Source organism: Polypterus senegalus, chromosome 10 (assembly GCF_016835505.1).
Source record: "Polypterus senegalus isolate Bchr_013 chromosome 10, ASM1683550v1, whole genome shotgun sequence".
NCBI classification, from domain to species: domain Eukaryota; kingdom Metazoa; phylum Chordata; class Cladistia; order Polypteriformes; family Polypteridae; genus Polypterus; species Polypterus senegalus.
The window spans coordinates 2,387,668-2,407,066 of record NC_053163.1 but is presented as its reverse complement, the minus strand read 5'-3'; the positions used below and the strand labels follow the sequence as shown (position 1 = coordinate 2,407,066).

The window sequence follows — 19,399 nt, the reverse complement described above, 5'->3', positions numbered from 1 at the left end:
ACGTAAAGAGAGCGGGATGATGACGATGTCCCTGAGCTTACCTTGCACCCTTTGTCCCAGATGGACTTCGGCACCAGTTGGAATGGAAGATGAGTTTTCACAAGTCGAGGAGAAGGCATGGCCTCCAGAAGGTCCAGACCTGGAGAGACAGCAAGACAAAAAGAGACATGGGAAGGATTTGTGGAGTCCACTTGGCTTGGCACAGAGGGGCTTACCTGTCGGAATCACGGTCAAGCTGCTAAACTCCAGAAATGGGGCGCGCTCGTGGCTGGGGATGGTTTTGATCTCTTTTGTGATGCCACCTTGGCGAATGCTGTCCACGATTTCAATCATCCAGGTGGTACCTTGGTGAAGAGTTAAAAAGACAGGAAGAGAAGTTCAGTACCTGCAAATGGCACTTGGGTGACGTGACAGGGCACTTTCCTTCCTGTCATCTGCATGTCACCATCACTCACCTGCCTTGGGGTAGGTGGCTATTAAAACGTCATCACCTTTGGCCTGGAACTTCTCTGTCTTGTCAAAGGTTGCACACATGGATGAGTGGAGTGGAACACCTTTAACATTAGAAAGGTTTGGACGCTGAACTCTTGTGGTTGGATTTGAGGTTCCTGAATTGCAGACTTCATGACGAGGAGCACCAAGTGACTCAGACATTGTGCTGTGGGGATACAAAATGACAGCATGAAAAAGAGAGACCTGTGGAACAAGCTGTGCAGTCAAATGTCTGCTGATCAAACTCCAGTTCAGATATCGACAGCCAAAGGACCTCCTCATCACTACAACTAAGTGTGACATTCAGCTTCTACACAAAAGTTTATAGTGCCTGTCTGGAGAAGCACATCCATGCCATGCATATGTGGCAGTTTAAGGAGCTCAGTGAGTCAGCCATGACATCTGGGGACTTCCTACTCTTTTGGAATGATGAACAGGGATCTCATAAGACCACCAAGAGTCAGGACCCCAGTTTACATCTCCTCTGAGGAACACTGCACTGCGCTGGGCATTGGGATCTGCACACAGACCACAGGGTAAGCGCCCCCTGCTGACCTCAACATCAACTCTGCCAGCAGCAGCTTTCTCCTTGGTGGTCTCCCATCCAAGTGCTGACCAGGCACAGTCACACTTAGCTTCAGGTGGGTGAGCTGTTCTGAAGTGCAGGCGGTGTGGCTGCTGGCCGGTGGTCCATCCATGATGATCTTCAGGTCCCTTCTAAAAACTAAAAGCCTCATCGCATTTGATCTCCTGTCCCTTTTCCCAGATATGTCACTATTTTCTGAGTCAGCCTGCCATTGTCTTTTGCGACATATTTGTGTCAGCTGCTTTCTTATGAGGCTGAAGAGAAGAGCTGAGGTCTCCATGCTGGTATTGACAGGAAAAACCTGAGAGACAAACGCCTGTGGTGCAAGTCGTTAGCCGACATCGATGTCTGTGCACTCGCTGCTGATCCGCCGATTGCTTTAAGAGGTCACACCCTTCTGCCCCGCAGCCCTGCTTAATCAATCACTGAATCGATTGGTTTGACAGATCGATCGCCGTCACCAGGTGCCTCACTCGACAGACGGTACTCCCCATTACCTAAAGTGAGGGTCCCGCTGCTGACCCCTCTGACGTCCCGACTGCTGTGCTGTCTTCTGATCCCCTGAATGTGTCGTGCAGAATAATAAGACTGATGGACTTTGGCCACACCGGGCAAACAAATTTCCTGGTTAATAATTTTTTTTACTGTCCATGTCATAACTGGTCTGAGATAACAGATTTTAAATGCAATTGACGTGCGGATCAAAACTCCAACCCTGGGTCCTCACGTACCTTCAAATCCATTTTAACGTTCTGACATAAACTGATTAAAAAGATCACACCTGATTTTATAGGGCAACTTCCACATGGAATACCAGCTCATACCATACAGGTGGGAATAAGACCACCAATACAGCCCTTGAAATACAAAACAAATGTTAGGGGATTTTTGAGAATAATAAGACTGCTGGAGTATGGCTGCATTGGACAAACAAGGTAGCTTAACCAACTTCTTTTTTTTTTGCTGCCCATGTCATAACTGCTCTGAAATAACAGATTTTAAAAGAAATTGACGTGCGGATCAAAAATGCACCCTTGGATCCTCATTACGTGTAAAACGGACTATTCAAATAATAAATAAATAATGTATGAAGAGCACTCAATAATATCGGTGAAGATACATATAAAAGATGATATGCCATTGACAGATAAACCAGTTTATGCTTCATTTGCGTTTTCATTTGCTATGCGCGCCAATAAAATCCACTTGCAGAGCCACAGCAGCAAACGTCACCGCAGTTGCAGACCCGGCAGGTCTCGGCAAAGCAAAGCCCGGAGAGTAACGTCGGGTCAAGGACCCGTCCAGAAATTAAACGATAAAAATGAGAAGGAAAAACAGAACAACAGAACAGATAATACGCATCCCTGTGAAGTTCAGAGGGTTTCTGCCATCACGTCGTGTCACACATCAAACTAAACAATGCGGATCGTTTCTGTGAAATATTAATATTAACAATCAAGTTGTGTAACGTTAGAGTTTAGTAATAAAACGTTAATAATAAAAGTGATTGCATTTTTTATTTAAATGTACGATTAATGTGTGCAATATTGTCCAAAACCAATTTAGAATGAACATTTGAGGCAATCTAATATTTTCTAAATGAAAACGGCAATACATATGCTACACTGCATGAATATATTAATTGCCTTATAGAACTGCTCTAGTTTTTGTCACTTATTATTATAAACGATGGCACACCAAAAGAAAAAAAAAATACTAATAAAACACAGTTCATTTATATAGCACCCTTTCTATGCCCAAAATTCAGAAAGAACAAGGAAGGACCGATATAACATTGGCTACAATTAATATATCTTCTCTAAATAAAGATCAATACAGGATATACAAAACATGTGAAGATATATTATTTGTAGCCAATGTTATCCTGTTGTTCTTTTTGAATTTTGGGTATATAGGGTGCTATATAAATAAATTGTGTTTTTATTAGTGTTTTTATTTTTTTCTGCTGGTGTGCCATCGTTTATAATAATAAGTGACAAAAACTAGAGCAGTTCTATAAGGCAATTAATATATGCATGCAGTGTAGCATATGTATTGCCGTTTTCATTTAGAAAATATTAGATTGCCTCAAATGTTCATTCTAAATTGGTTTTGGACAATATTGCACACATTAATCGTACATTTAAATAAAAAATGCAATCACTTTTATTATTAACGTTTTATTACTAAACTCTAACGTGGTGTAAACATTGTAATTATATTTTATATTTCGTTTCATGAATGGAAACACTGCGGTGGGTTGGCACCCTGCCCAGGATTGGTTCCTCCCTTGTGCCCTGTTGGCAGGGATTGGCTCCAGCAGACCCCCGTGACCCTGTGCTCGGAATCAGCGAGTTGGAAAATGGATGGACGGATGAATGTAAACGAAAAACTGTTTTCAATTAACACAGATCTTGATGGTTTTAATTTTGTCGACATGTTAAATGGTTCCCACAGACCAGAACACAACTTGATTGTTAATATTAATATTTCACAGAAACGATCCGCATTGTTTAGTTTGATGTGTGACACGACGTGATGGCAGAAACCCTCTGAACTTCACAGTGATGCGAATTATTTGGTTTGTTGTTCTGTTTTTTCCTTCTCATTTTTATCGTTTAATTTCTGAACGGGTCCTTAACCCGACGTTACTTTCCGGGCTTTGCCGAGACCTGCCGAAACCTTCCGAAAGTAATTTAACGAAGTCTGTCCTGAAACTGAGCTGAATGAGGTTTAAATGTACAATCCTTAGCAATAAAGGCTGTGGGGCTCCATAATTCACAAGCACTGGGGATTATTCAAAAAACATGCCGATTTCCAGTCCTACCTGCTTTGTGTCCCTAGATCTTCAACTTTGACCCCGTTGACTTTAAGTCGTTCTTACACTCGATGAGACCCCCCTCAGCTTTTCGATTTCTGGCGTGAATCCCTGGACGGAGTGACTTTTCGCCTCGAGCTTCCTTGTCTACCGTAAGCTTAATAAAGCTAAATAACCGCTAACACGCGTGCACGAGGCCCTTCTTGGCTGTGCTGTTTTCTCCCACTGAAATTGTCTCCGCCGGTGACCGCCAATGGCAGCGAGTCCTGATGACTTGTGAGATCGAGTCCGGTGCTACCCATTCTGGCGAGGAGCTCCGTTCTCTGCGCGTTGGCATCTGCTTATCCTATGACGGGTGCATTGGACAAAATTCAGGAACGAGCCAGAAAGGGGACACCAGTGTGTCTAAAAGTCCAAGAAAACAGAGTCACCTGTGAACTGCACGCTGACGTAGACACACACACACACACACACACACAGAATGTCAATTCGGAATCGTCATAACTAAAATAAGTAAATACATAAATGAGGATAGAAGGGCGCGCATAGATAGATAGATACTTTGTTTATATTAAAACAATAAAATGTTTAATATAGATGAACTGTTTGAGCCTGTTACTGATAAATTGATGCATACAATTATTGAATCTATGACCAGGTACGTCTGTCAAACTGCACTTACTGCACTTCATGTTCATATCTTAGCAGAGGGTCAGAATCGTGAACCCCCTGAATTCTCGAAAATCAAAATTCCTGCTGTGTGTACCCGAAAGACATTTTGAAAAAACAACAACACAATGTTACAGCGTTATAAATGACAGAGTGCTGACTGCTTGTTCTGATAGAAAATGCACCGGAGTGGAGAAACCGATTTACAGGGAGGACTGGAGGTTGGCGCATCTGTGAGGGTGGGAGGGGCTATATGCCTGAGTGTCAGCGGACTGGGAGGAGCTACACTTTTGAGTGACAGCAGCCCACCGGCAACGAAACAGATCGCATTTAAATCAAAGCAAAATCAAACCAAATTTTATTTGTCACATACAATTGTACACCCAGTGCAAAGTGCAGTGAAATGCTAAGTTGCTAAACTGGAGGATTGTACATTTAAATACTTTTCTCCCTTTGGCAGTCATTCAAATTTCGCTGATCATGAAACACGATGCTGTAAGTTGTGGTTTTCTTTTTTATCATTTATTCATATTTGTTGCATGAGATACACCGCCTTTGTGTGAGCTCTTGAACTTGACTTCTTTTTTTAATGTCTTAAAATCTGATCCTGCCATTAGGTATTGTTAACTAGCGGCTTGGTTTCTGGTCTGTCGATTTATTTGGACCCTTTTCCGTGCTGTTTGTTTATTGTCTTTTGCCCGCAGTGCTGGAGCTCGTCATTCAGTGCTGGACCGGGGACTGTGGAGGTCGTGGACGGGAGCATTGACTGAAGAAGTTCTTATCGTATTCTTTTTGTTTATTTTTGATATACAATCGTAAGAAATAGTAAATACATCGCATGCAAAGTTTTGACGTTTTCCGCATATTTGAAAAGGCAAAAGTTAGATCTTCATACAAACAGTGTCGACATAAATAAAATAAAATAATAATTGTTGGAAAATGGATGGATGGATTGAAAAATAATAATATATAATATAATAAATAACAAATAATACTAATAATAACACAAGCAGTACTTCTCTTTTCAATCATTTATTCAACATAAGTATCTTTAGTTGTACTGTAAATCCACTAGGAAGCGGATTGGATGATATTTTCCACATTTAGATCAAAGCAACACCGAGTTATGTCTCCATGTATACAAACCCAAGATCCTAAACTTATAAACGATGCCCTAGATGTCCAGCAGAGGGCGCCAAAGCGCCGTAAGACAGATGTGTCCGCTCCCCAGCTCAGAGCTCCGTTCTGAACCGCAGTGATGTTCCGGCCATTCGCCGCCTGTACTCCTCCTCGAACCTTTCATCCTGAGCCACAGTGAAGTAGTTCTTCCAGTCTCCCACTTGGCCTAAATGAACAATTAAGGAACAGTAACAACGGTCGGGCAGTGAGACCCCCAGAGAATGAGACTGGAGAGAGCAGACTTGAGCTGCACTGACCTTTCCTCATAAAGGGCGAGATGCTCAGGTCCAGAATACTGGTGGGCAGTATGCTGGCGTTAGTCATGGGGTTGTCCTTCATCATGTTGAAGGAGGTGTGCTTCACGATTTCCTGAATCATGCCTTCGTCTAGTGTGTGACCCAGAAAATGCGCCAACCTCTCCACTTCCCTTGTTGGGTCCTGAAACAATGGCAGATAATGGCACATCAGCAGGGAAGTCCATCTGACACTGAGGTGCATTGAGACAACTTTCCAACTGAGAGATGAAGGCTCACCTGCAAGATGTCCTCGTAAAAGACATAGAGGATCTGGTGCTTTTCCCTGATATCCCACCAGCCTGTCACGTGATCAAACCAGGAGCCACATTCCACTTATAGGAAGAAGAAAAGAGAAGATTGTGGAGATGATGGCATGAGCATCAGAAAAGGTCAGAGAAGAATTAAATCAACAGACGTGACCTCCAGTCTCACTAGGCTGTATCAGGACTTAGCTGGCATGAAATACGACCATCTGAAGGTGCTCAGCAGTCCATGGAGACTACATGAAAGCACCACCAAGAAGAAGAAGAAGTCGATGACAAAGAAAAGGAAGAAGAAGTTCATAGTCAGGCAGATGTATTGACCCATGGTGAAATGAACCATTGTAGACCTGAGCTTGATGGCTCAAATGGAAATGACTCCATGACTCAATGGATCAGGGAACCTGCCTATGACCACTGGCTCAGAAGTCGGCCATTAAGAACAGAGAGACGTGAAGTTTGAGACTTGGGATGATGGGAAGTAGCCATTGGAATAAAGAAGAAGAAGAAGGAGAAGGAGGAATATGACTCCATAGATTATGGAACCTGCCTATGACCGCTGGCTTAGAAGTCGGCCATTAAAAGCAGAGAGATTAATAGTAACTAATAATAAAAATTTTTTCATTCATGTAGCACATTCCCACTTCAACTACCACCAATGTGCAGCATCCACCTGGTTGATGTGATGGCAGCCATTTTCATGCCAGTATGCTCACCACACATGAGCTATTAGGTGGTGAAGTGATGAGAGAAATAATTAGCAAGTTAGGAACCAGAATAACCCGACCAAGTTGGACAGATATTTTCCAGGACACACCGTACACTTTACTAAGGATCCTCAGATATCCTTTATGAGCACAGAGAGTCAGGGCCTTGGTTTTACTTCTCATCTGAAGGTTGGCGCCATTTTCACCACCCAGTGTCCCTGTCACTGCCCTGAGGTGTTGGAAACCACACACAAACCACAGGTGAGGCGCCCCCTGTTGGCCTTCCCAGCACCTCTTCCGGTCTCCCATCATTTCTTAGAGCTCTCAGTGGACGTCCTCATGCACTTCACAAAGACTTGCTCACCATTTCCTGACAGAAAGCTCTCAAAGAAGTCATCCCAGCTGCCGGTATTTGGCAGACCAGTGAACGTCTTCTGGAAGAAGTAGTATGAAACGAGGACATCCTTGGCATTCCGGGCAACATAAATCACCTGGAAAAAAAAATCCAATCATTCAAGTGATGTGTTATCTTAGCCCTAAGAATGAGCAGCACCTTGTGGACCTCATTGTTGAGATCTACGGGCCCAAAAAGTTCAACTGAAGGTCTTCAAACTCCAAGAAAATCCTAAAATTCCTTGCAGGTCTTGATAGATGAAGCAGACCTGGTCCTGACACTCAAAATCAAAAACTCAAAACCTTTTGTGCCCCTGGTCATTCTTTTGAATATCAGATCTGCCCTCGTCACTAGCTGGGTTTGATGCCCCCAAACCCCCAGTTGTCATTTTTTCAAAGTTATTGGGACATTGTGCCTGGGAACTCGTAAAGAAGTGGGATGATGATGACGTCCCCAAGCTTACCTTGCACCCTTTGTCCCAGAAGGACTGCGGCACCAGTTGGAATGGAAGATGAGTTTTCACAAGTCGAGGAGATGGCATGGCCTCCAGAAGGTCCAGACCTGGAGAGACAGCAAGACTAACAGAGAAATGGAAAGGCTTTGTGGGGTCCACTTGGCTTTGCTAAGAGGGGCTTACCTGCCGGAATCATCTCCTGGCTGTTCATCTCTAGATATGGGGCGCGCTCGTGGCTGGGGATGGTTTTGATTTCTTTTGTGATGCCACCTTGGCGAATGCTGTCCACGATTTCAATCATCCAGGTGGTACCTTGGTGAAGAGTTAAAAAGACAGGAAGAGAAGTTCAGTACCTGCAGATGTGACATGACAGGTCACTTACCTTGCTCCTCCCCAAGCCATCTGTCATCTGCGTGCCACCGTCACTCACCTGCCTTCGGGTAGGTGGCTATTAAAATGTCGTCTGCTTTGGCCTGGAACTTTTCTACCTTGTCAAAGATTTCACACATGGATGAGAGGAATGGAACACCTCTTATCTCACAAAGTCTCTCACACTCAATTTTTCTGGCTGGATGTGGTGGTCCTGAATTGCAGGCTTCATGACGAGGAGCGCCAGGTGACTGAGACATCGCGCTGTGGGGACACAAAATAGCAGGGGCTCAGTGAGTCAGACAGGACATCAGAGGACACCCTGCTCTTTTGGAAAGACGCCCCAGGATCTCATAAGACCACCATGTTACATCTCCTCTGAAGGACACTGCGCTGTACTGGGTTGTTGGGATCCCCCTGTTGGACCCACCAACACCACTCCAGCAGCACCTTAACCTTCCTCTTAGGTGGGCTTTCATCCAAGTACTGCCCAGGCACAAACGTGCTTAGCTTCAGGTGGTGTGGCTGCTGGCGTGTGGTCCAGCAATGACGATTCTGACCCTAACCTGATCGTATTGGATCTCCTGTCACTTTTCCCAGATGTGTCGCAATGTTTCGGACTCAGCCTGTCTTGCTGGTTTTGTCTTTTGTGACACATTTGTGTCAGCTGCTTTCTTATGAATGGCTGAAGAGGAGAGCTGAGGTCGCCATGCTGGTATTTACAGGATAAACTTGAGAGACAAACACCTGCCGTGAATCTCGTTAGCCGACACCGATGTCTGTGCACTCGCTGCTGATCCGCCGAATACTTTAAGAGGTCACACCCTTCTGCCCCGCAGCCCTGCTTAATCAATCACTGAATCGATTGGTTTGACAGAACGACGGCCATCACAAGGTGCCTCACTCGACAGGCAATACTCCCCATTACCTAAAGTGAGGGTCCCGCTGCTGACCCCTCTGACGTCCCGACTGCTGTGCTGTCTTCTGATCCCCTGAATGTGCTGTGCAGAATAATAAGACTGATGGACTTTGGCCACACCGGGCAAACAAAGTTCCTGGTTAACAATTTTTTTTACTGTCCATGTCATAACTGGTCTGAGATAACAGATTTTAAAAGCAATTGACGTGCAGATCAAAACTCCAACCGTGGGTCCTCACGTACCTTCAAATCCATTTTAACGTTCTGACATAAACTGATTAAAAAGATCACACCTGATTTTATAGGGCAACTTCCACATGGAATACCAGCTCATACCATACAGGTGGGAATAAGACCACCAATACAGCCCTTGAAATACAATACAACTGTTAGGGGATTTTTGAGATGATTTACAAGCAAGTGTGCAGACAGACAGATATAAGAAGGTACAGTAATCCCTCCTTGATCGCGGGGGTTGCGTTCCAGACGCGATAAGTGAAAATCCCCCAAGTAGAAACCATGTTTGGGTGGTTATTTTTATATAATTTAAGCCCTTATAAACTCTCCCAACCTGTTAGCATTATTAGAGTCCTCTAGACATGAAATAACACCCTTTAGTCAAACGTTTAAACTGTCCTCAATGACAAGACAGAGATGGCAGTTCTTTCTCACAATTAAAAGAATGCAAACAGATCTTATCTTCAAAGGAGCAGCGCTCGCTCAAAAAAGCAAACAATCAAAAAATCAATACATGCTTTTAAGTATACAGAAGCACTGCGATAAAGCGGCATTTTGTAGAGGAGCGTCCGTGTCCTCTGTGCAAACAGCCCCTCTGCTCACAACCCCTCCGTCAGACAGAGAGAGTGAGAGAGACAGAGAGAAGCAAACAAGCACCGCGCGGGAAGCACATCTTATAGCATTGAGGAGTTTTAGTTAATATGTAATACATGCTCTGATTGGGTAGCTTCTAAGCCATCCGCCAATAGCGTCCCTTGTATGAAATCAACTGGGCAATCAAACTGAGGAAGCATGTAACATAAATTAAAAGACCATTGTCCACAGAAAGCGGCGAACCAGCGAAAAATCCGTGATATATATTTAGATGTGCTTACATTTAAAATCCGCGATAGAGTGAAGCCGCGAAAGTCAAAGCGATATAGCGAGGGATTACTGTATACAGTATAGAGAGGAAAAGCATTATATAGTACAGCTAAATATAAAGGGCACTAAATATGAAGACAGAGAGAAAGAGAGAGACATGAAAGACACTATACAGTAGATAGATAGATAGATAGATAGATAAATAAATGTGAAAGGCACTATATAATAGATAGATAGATAGAAGTGAAAGGCACTATATAATAGATAGATAGATAGATAGATAGATAGATAGATAGATAGATAGATAGATAGTTGTGAAAGGCACTGTATCACAGATATATATTTATTAGAGCCTGTTACTAATAAATCAATGCATACATTTGGGTTGTTGCTTGTTATTTATGAATTATTTATTTATTTCTCTTTTTCTGTCTTGAGTTTCTGTAATTTCTAATTTTCCCTGATGAAAAATGAAAGTAAATGTGTCTGTCTGTCTATCTATCTAATAAACTTCATAGACCCCCGCCCCCACCTGAATGTCTGAAAATGAAAATGCTTGGTATGTGTGTCCTGAAAGACATTTTTAAATAAATGTGTTCTAGTATTTTAAATACTCATTGCTCATTAAAATATTGCAGTGGAGTGGAGAAAGCTCTTTACAGGCAGGACTGCAAGGCGGAGCATCTGTGAGGGTGGGAGGGGCTATATGTTTGAGTGGCAGCTGGCTGGGAGGGGCTATATGTTTGAGTGGCAGCTGGCTGGGAGGGGCTATATGTTTGAGTAGCAAGAGCAACATTCAATGTCCTTTCTCTGTAGATAACATTTAAATGAAGATTAAATCTTGACATGTCCCATCTGTTAAAAAATAAAGAACATTTCTTGGGCTGGCCTTTTCAAATTATTATAAGCTACAGTGCCGGTTGAAGCCCATTTGGAGCTCTAGATGGGGTGGATGAACATCACCACTTGCTTTCCATAGCAGGTATTTGATATTATTAGAGGTTACACTCGTTTAAAGCAGCGGCTTTAATCCATTTTAACAAGTGGACTGGTTTTAGTTTTAGGGACTGTTTGTGGACTGATGAGTTGGGCCATCTTGGAGTATCGAGTGGCTTGAAAGAAAGACATCTGATGTGGAATGAAGAGCAGGTTGTTTCTGGATTTGTTACTGGAAGTGCTCTGAGCACCGGCAACATTTCATATTTAGCTTTTTGTGGACCAGCAGGTTGAAATAACAATATTTAATATAATTGCGTTGCTGGATATTTTGCACTACCAGCTGGTGCCAGTCCATGGACCAGTGGCTGAGAAATTCTACTTTAGAGCATCTACACTCACAGGGAGTAGAAAAGATCAGGGGAATGTGAGAAAGAAAGCTGGAGGAAGAAAATCAGGTGAGAAAAGGAAGAGAGCAAAACTGACAGGGCGATGAGGATGATGGGATGTCCTGTGGTAGAACATTGGGGTGGATCAGCCCTGCTCAGTTGTGGAACAAAGACAGCTGGGGGTCCGGGGGTCCTTCTGGACTGATGGAAAGTGTCAGGAAGAGGGAGAGAAGTTTGGAGTGTTACAGCGGGTGTCACCGAGGTGGCTGAGATGGAAGTCACTTTATGGATGGTGTTCACCAGCGTGTCGCTCTCCTGATCAGATCTTAGGGTGGGCAGAGGAGACGAATGAAAGAAAGAGAATGGAGCGCTGGGAATGAGATCAGAGGGAGCCGAGTCTCTTCTCTTTATTTATTGGATTTGAACTTTCTCTCCATGGCGCTAGTTCTCTGGATTACTTACTGATAAAGACTGTGAATTGTGCTACATTTTATTTTGGGCCCTGATTGTTTTAGTTAAAGACACGTTGCACCGATACGTGTTGCTGTGTCCTCACTCCTGAGTCCATCCTCGCTTATGAATATCGATGTCCCGGAGGACAGAAGAGCCTCAGGGCTGTGGGCACTCGGAGCTTCACGGTGGTTTATTTTGGGTAATCAGGCCTCGGGGGCTCCTGAAGGCCTTGCTTTGGGGAGCAAAGCCTGGTATTAAATTTGTGAGCCCAGCCCATAAAATCAAACCCACATTGGACTTCAGACGGGTGACCCGATTCATTCCTGGTGGTCTGAACTTCTTTCATTTTCCAGCCTTACTTATTCCAATTCAGGGTTTCAAGATTAAGGAAGAATTTTAACAGTAAAACAGTAAACACCTAAAGAATTTCAACAAAGTCAATGAACTCTGAGACTTCACTGTATAATTTAAACTTTAAATTTCATAACAGATTATGTAGGGAAGACATCAATGTTTTCAGATAGAGTTGAATATTTAAATGTACTGCACTGTGAGTCTGAGTAGGACTGTGAATTTCTCTGTGATGGTCTGCTGCCCCCTCGCTCAGGTTTGGCTCCTGTCTTGTACCAAGTGCTTCTGGGTATCTATGGCCTGAATTAGACTGAACAGGCTCGAGCAGGTTTTCACACACAATACACACACGAGACAGCAGACTGGATGACATTCACAAGTGTTTCATATTTATCAATTTATGTCTCCATGTATACAAATCCAAGACCCTAAACTTATAAACGATGCACTAGATGTCCAGCAGAGGGCTCCAAAGCGCCGTAAGACAGATGTGTCGGCTCCCCAGCTCAGAGCTCCGTTCTGAACCGCAGTGATGTTCCGGCCATTCGCCGCCGGTACTCCTCCTCGAACCTTTCATCCTGAGCCACAGTGAAGTGGTTCTTCCAGTCTCCCACTTGGCCTAAATGAACAATTAAGGAACAGTAACAGCGGTCGGGCAGTGAGACCCCCAGAGAATGAGACTGGAGACAATATTGAGCTGCACTGACCTTTTCTCATGAAGGGCGAGATGCTTACATCAACAATACAGGTGGGCATTGTGCTGGCATTAGTCATGGGGTTGTCCTTCATCATGTTGAAGGAGGTGTGCTTCACGATTTCCTGAATTGTTCCTTTATCCAGTATGTGACCCAGAAAACGTGCCACCCTCTCCACTTCCCGTGTCGGGTCCTGAAATATTGGCAGAAATTGGCACCTTATCATCAGGGACACCTAACTGATACCCTGGTGCATAGAAACAACTTTCCAACTGAGAGATGAAGGCTCACCTGCAAGATGTCCTCATAAAAGACATAGAGGATCTGGTGCTTTTCCCTGACGTCCCACCAGCCTGTCACGTGATCAAACCAGGAGCCCCACGCCACTTATAGGAAGAAGAAAAGAGAAGATGGTGGAGGTGATGGGACGAGCATCAGAGAGGATTTCAATCAACAGACCTGGTCCTCTAGCTTCACCGGGCAGGTTCAGGACTTAGCTGGCATGAAATGTAACCTGCTGAAGGTGCTCAGAAGTCCATGGAGACAGAAGAAGAAGAAGTTTACAGAGAGGCAGATGTATTGACTGATGCCAGAAGGAGAAATTATGCGTCTCTTCTTGTGTTGTCAAATGAAAAATAACTCAATGACTCCACAGGTCAAGGTGCCATCCTAAGACCACAAGCTTAGAAATTTGCTATTAAGAACAGAGAGATTAGAGGTTTGAGTCTTAGAGCCCTGGGAAGTGGGAAGCTGCCATCAGTATGAAGAAGCAACAGAAGAAGAAGGAGGGGAGAAGGACTTCATGGATCCTGCCTATGATGTTGACCATCAAGAACAGAGAAACGAGAGGTCGGAGTGGACACACTCACCATTTCCTGACAGAAAGCTCTCAAAGAAGTCATCCCAGGACCCTGCATGTGGGAGGGATGGAGCGATCTTGTGGAAGAAGAAATACGAAACAAGGACATCTTTGGCATTGCGGGCAACATAGATCACCTGGGAAAAAATACAATAAATAAAAGCGATGTGTCATCTTAGTCCACAGAATGATGAGTGCTTTGTGGGTCTGACTGTGGTGATATACAGAGCAAAAAATAAAAGGTCCTAAACATTCAAAGAGATTCTTGAAATATGAAGCACACCCGGCCTCGAAACACAAAAAAGTTTATGAATTTCAGAAAGGGAGAGGGAAACCTTAAGAAACCCCTGGACCAAAGAAAAACAATCTTTTAAATGAAGTTTATTAACAAAGTAGTTAGCACAGCGTTTCTCAGCCTTTACGTATTGGCGACCCGAGTTTTCATAACAGTTTTAATCGCCCCCCCCTGAGGAGCCCAGTAATACCAGTTTGTTCTTTTTTAATTAATGATATCATAGATGCATATTTCATTATACCTACTTAACTTTTATCCACATTTGTCTAACTCTATATTTATTTTTCCAGTATCAGAATGTAGTTTAAGTTAATTTGTTTTAGTTTCAATAGATGGATTTTTCATATTTTTGATTCTTGTTTTTTTTTTCACATCTTCGCGCCCCCCTTTTTGTTACTTCACACCCCACAGGTTGAGAACCACTGAGTTAGAACATTAGAACAATCTAGATGAGAACAGGCCACTCAGCCCAACAAAGCTCCCCAGTCCCGTCCACTTATTTCTCCTAAAAAAACATCAAGTCGAGTTTTGAAAGTCCTTAATGTCCGACTGTCTACCACACAGCTTAGTCGCTTATTCCAAGTGTCTATCGTTCTTTACGTAAAGAAAAACTTCCTAATGTTTGTGTGAAATTTCCCCTTCACAAGTTTCCAACTGTGTCCCCGTGTTCTTGATGAACTCATTTCAAAGTCACCGTCTCGATCCACTCGACTAATACCCTTCATCATCAACACTTCAAGCAAAAGAAGGTTAAGAGGCGAGATGATTGAACTGTAAAGGCTCAGCTCTTTTAATCTTCCCTACTAACTCAACCCCTGTAGTCCTCTATAATCAGCCTAGTCGCTCTTCTCTGGACCTTCTCTTGTCCTTTTTGTAGCCTGGAGACCAAAACTGCACACAGGACTCCAAATGAGGCCTAACCAGTGTGTTATAAAGCTGAGCAGAACCTCCTGTGACTTGTACTCCACACATCAAGGCGCTATATAACCTGACAGTCTGTTAGCCTTCTTAATGGTGTCTGAACACTGTCTGGAAGTCCATAGCTTAGAGTCCACTACGACTCCTAAATCCTTCTCATGTGCTGTTCTCTCAATTTTCAGACCCTCATTGTGTATTCAAACCTCTCATTTTTACTTTCTATTTGTAATTCTTTACATTTCCTGACATTAAATTCCATGGTCCACAAATCTGCCCAAGCCTGTCTTTCTGTGATGATATAACGGATTCCAAATTATCTGCTGATCCACCTATCTTGGTATCATCTGCAAACTTCACCAGCTTGTTTCTTATAGTCCTATCTAAATCATTTACATATATTAAATAGCATATATAATAGCAGCGGCCCTACCACTGACCCCTGCAGGTCACCACTCTTAACATCAGTCAGCTCTGATGAGATTCCTCGCACCTTCACCCTCTGCTTCCTGTGTCTGAGCCCAATGTGCACCCACTGATACACCACACCATGAACTGCCACTTCTTTCAGTTTGATGCCCACCCTCTCATGTGGCACCTTATCAAATGTATTCTGAAAGTCAAGATAAGTCATATTACCTGCTCCTCTCTGGTCGTATCCTTTTGTTGCCTCAGAAGAATCTTAGGGTCTTCTTTCGCCTTATCTGCTCTATTCCTCTCCAACGGTCTTTTAGCCTCCCTGATGTCCTTCTTAATGGTTGCCCTCATTTTCTCATATGCTCTACGATTCTCTTTGCAGTCATTAGTCTTATATGCTTTATAAAGCAGTTTTTTCCTTTGCAACATCTTTTTTAAATCTTTATTAATCCACCGTGGAGTTTAAAATTTCCTATTAATTCCAAATTTCGGTCTGTATCTGTCCTGCATTACATGTTTAAGCCTGTTCCACTGCTCCTCGACTGTCTTATCCCAGTCTATCCTACTTACTTTGTCACATCTGCTCAAAATTAGCCCACCAAAGTTCAACTTCACAATTTTAATCTTTGTATCTGCACTCTTACAGAATACTGAGAATTGTATTCCATTCTGGTCACGTGACCCTAGTGGTCCAATCACCTCTACACCCTCAATTCTATCCTGATTATTACAGAATACTAAATCCAGACAGGCTTCACCCCATGTTGGCTCTTTAACATGCTGTGTTAACAAACAGTCGCTGATTACTTCTAAAAACTCCTCTCTTGTGCTCCTCCATCTGTAAGGTTATCCCAGTTAATATTTGGATAATTAAAGCCCCCCATGACTATAATATGCCCCTGTAAACTTGCCTTTTTGATATTACTAAAAAGATGTGTGTTGATGTGACTGTCTGAATTAAAATAAGACCTCTTTCCCTAATATTTTCCAGACGAGTCCAGACGTCCTCACTAAGATGGGGCTCATCATCCAACTGAAGAGGTCTTACATTTAAACTCTGCTTGTCATAAACAGCAACCCCACCTCCTTTTCTGTTCTGTCTCTCCTTCCTAATAATGTGTATCCCTCTATGTTACACTCATCCCCATCTTTGTTATTTAGCCAGGTTTTCATTATTACTATAATATCATAACTATGCTCTGCTACATATGACTCCAACTCACCTTACTTTTGATACTTCTAGCATTAAGGAAAGTTATTTTTAATGAGTTACTCCTAAATTTAAATGTTTGCTTAGAATTTATATTTCTACCCATTTTTATTTCTACACAGTTGTTTACTCCTTCATGTATAGATTTAAACCTGGCCTGTCCTAAACTCCCTGTCCCCCCAATCCTCGACTATCCTACTCATACGCCCCCCCCCCAAAATACATTGGTGCCCCTCCAGCAGGTTCCATCTGTTCCAAAAGGAGTCCCAATGCCCCATAAACCTGCACCCTTCTACCCTGCACCAAGATATGAGGCCCGTGTTAAGCCTTCCAGACCCCCGTGACCCTGTATTCAGATTCAGCAGGTTAGAAAATGGATGGATGGATGGATGTTAAACCTTCTAATTTCCTCAATATTACCTCTACTGGTGCGTGGCACAGGCAGAACTTCAGAGAAGACTACCTTGTCAGTTCTGCTCCTCAGCTTGGCACCTAACTCTGAATCTGGATCGCAGAACTGACAGACTACCCTTATATATGTCATTTGATCCAACATGGACCATGACCACTAGATCCACCCCTGCTCTGATCAAGAGCCTATCCACTCTTCCAGGGAGGTCCCCCACCTGTGCACCTGGAAGGCAACACACCGTGTGAGACTGTCTGTCTCTGCGCTTCAATCCCCCTAATGATTGAGTCCCCCCCAGTATCACTATACCTCTCTCTTTCTGGGAACTGGTTTTGGGGTGGTCCATTAGGGCTCCTCATCCCTGACTACCACCTCAGATTCATTAGAGACACCGTCCAGCTCTGCAAGAACATGATAACGGTTTGACTCTTCTAATTCTGGGGTTGATGCCCCCGGACAGGCCTTGTGACAGTGACCCACCTATTTCTACCTGTCTGGTCTGGAATCTCCTCCCATGCCAACTCGGGGGCGCACACTATCTCTCTAAAGCACACCTGGGCCAAGTCTGCCAATTCTGTACTAAAATGCAGGCCAGTTCAGCGACCCTGAGTTCAAGGTGCCACATCAGCTGGCATCTCCTGCGGGTGTAGCCCTCATAGACAACTGGCTCCTCCGAGCTGTCATTTAAAAAGTCCAACATCCAACAGGACTTGCATTGCACTGGCCTCATTATTAAAATTTAATTTACGAATATTAAAACTGCCTTAACTTTTTATTTTCTTAAAATTAAATGATTTGACTTAAATGGCTACACTAAGATCTGCTCCAGCTATTCGACACCTCCTGTCCCCTTAGGCTCCTGTACTGTCGTCCCTGTCAGCTGCCTGCTCTTTGTCCTTCTAGGACATTAACTTTACTTTTCTCTGACTCTTCTCCTAACTTTGCACTCCCCTTGTGCCTGATGGGGGTCTTAACGATGGCCGCTGACCTTTACTGCTCTGAGGTCAGCTGCAGCCTTTTTTTGTTTTTTCCTTTACGCTTATCTACTTACACACACTCTCTACCCTGCCTCCTCGATGCCAGTTCAAATACAGATAACAACAACAACACGTTACAAGTAACTTTTCCTGAGCGCACCTCTGAACCCTCAGCTACTTTTGTTCTTGTGTGGGTGAAAAACCAAAAAAAAAAAAAACCTTCTAAAAACTTTGAAAATTCCCACACTGATCCTTAGCAGCAACCAAAACCGAAGTTTTTAAGAGTAAAATGCATTTTTTATTTAACTCACACACCACAGAAAACACCAAAAACTCTCAGGAGCCTCTCACGTTTGTAAAGTACACATCAGCACACCTCAAGTGGAAAAAAGGCAACATGGAAAACCTTCTGAGGAGGACCTAATGACTGAGCACAAGGCTGAGGCCTGATGTTGGACGATTGCAGCCCATAATCACATGAACGGGTAAAGAAGACAGAGAGTTAAACATCACACTCATGGGGTTAAGGTGGCTTTGGTGGAGCAGGTCAAGTGTAGTTGAGTGGGATGATGATGATGATGATGATGATGATGACGGCCCCGAGCTTACCTTGCACCCTTTGTCCAAGAAGGACTGTGGCACCAGTTGGAATGGGAGATGAGTTTTCACAAGTCGAGGAGATGGCATGTCCTTCAGAAGGTCCACACCTGAAGAGACACCAAAACAAAAAGAGACTTAGGGGGTCTCTGCGGAGCCCACTGTTGACCACTTGGCTTGGCATAGAGAGACTTACCTGCAGGAACAGTGCCCATGCTGCTCAGTTCTAGAAATGAGGTGCGCTCATAGTTGGGGATGGTTTTGATTTTATGTGTGATGCCACCTTGGCGAATGCTGTCCACGATTTCAATCATTAAGCTGGTACCTTGGTGAAGCGTTAAAAAGACACAAAGATGTTTAGAACCTGCAGATGACTTCTGGGTGACATGACAGTTCACTTTTGTGATTCTGCCCAAGCCGTTTCTCAACTGTGTGTCACCGTCACTCACCTGCCTTGGGGTAGGTGGCTATTAAAATGTCATCTGCTTTGGCCTGGAACTTTTCTACCCTGCCAAAGATCTCATGTATGGATGAGATGAGTGGGACACCTTTAACATCACAAAGTCTCTGACGCTCACTTGTTGTGGTTGGGTTTGAGGGTCCTGAACTGCAGGCTTCATGATGAAGAGCGCCAAGTGAGTTGGACATCGTA

The 19,399-nt window shown here is 43.6% G+C and overlaps 2 protein-coding genes and 1 pseudogene across 3 annotated transcripts in view; all 3 read right to left on the bottom strand.

Moving 5' to 3' along the window:
* The window catches only part of LOC120536468 (sulfotransferase 1C2-like), a 5,922-nt gene extending 4,256 nt beyond the window's left edge, over positions 1 to 1,666 (bottom strand). Inside the window, exons 1-4 of the mRNA XM_039764836.1 lie at positions 1,576 to 1,666; positions 456 to 658; positions 216 to 344; positions 42 to 139 (exon numbers count right to left, since the gene is read on the bottom strand). Coding sequence (XP_039620770.1) covers positions 42 to 139; positions 216 to 344; positions 456 to 654 — 426 coding nt within the window. The 5' untranslated portion in view covers positions 655 to 658; positions 1,576 to 1,666. The remainder of the gene's footprint in view (positions 1 to 41; positions 140 to 215; positions 345 to 455; positions 659 to 1,575) is intronic.
* Positions 1 to 8,992, bottom strand: part of LOC120536472 — a 21,338-nt pseudogene extending 12,346 nt beyond the window's left edge.
* On the bottom strand, positions 5,585 to 19,399 carry LOC120536469 (sulfotransferase 1C2-like). Of its 2 annotated transcripts, XM_039764837.1 has the most exons (8): positions 9,153 to 9,230; positions 8,286 to 8,488; positions 8,039 to 8,167; positions 7,865 to 7,962; positions 7,372 to 7,498; positions 6,278 to 6,372; positions 6,002 to 6,182; positions 5,585 to 5,910 (listed from the first exon to the last, which is right to left on the bottom strand). In XM_039764837.1, exons 2-8 carry the CDS (start codon positions 8,482 to 8,484, stop codon positions 5,798 to 5,800), a joined length of 942 nt encoding a protein of 313 aa, XP_039620771.1. In that variant the 5' UTR covers positions 8,485 to 8,488; positions 9,153 to 9,230; the 3' UTR covers positions 5,585 to 5,797. The 2 variants fall into 2 exon arrangements, with proteins under 2 accessions (XP_039620771.1, XP_039620772.1); XM_039764838.1 differs by lacking the exons at positions 8,286 to 8,488; positions 9,153 to 9,230 and adding an exon at positions 19,197 to 19,399.

Excerpts from the sequence above, each read along its gene's own strand:
- LOC120536469 (XM_039764838.1), bottom strand. The coding sequence starts at position 19,395 with ATGTCCAACTCACTTGGCGCTCTTCATCATGAAGCCTGCAGTTCAGGA. Across the intron at positions 8,168-19,196 it reads AGCCACCTACCCCAAGGCAG|GTACCACCTGGATGATTGAA; the intron begins GTGAGTGACGGT and ends CTCTTCACCAAG. Across the intron at positions 7,499-7,864 it reads TCTGGGACAAAGGGTGCAAG|GTGATTTATGTTGCCCGGAA; the intron begins GTAAGCTTGGGG and ends TTTTTTTTCCAG.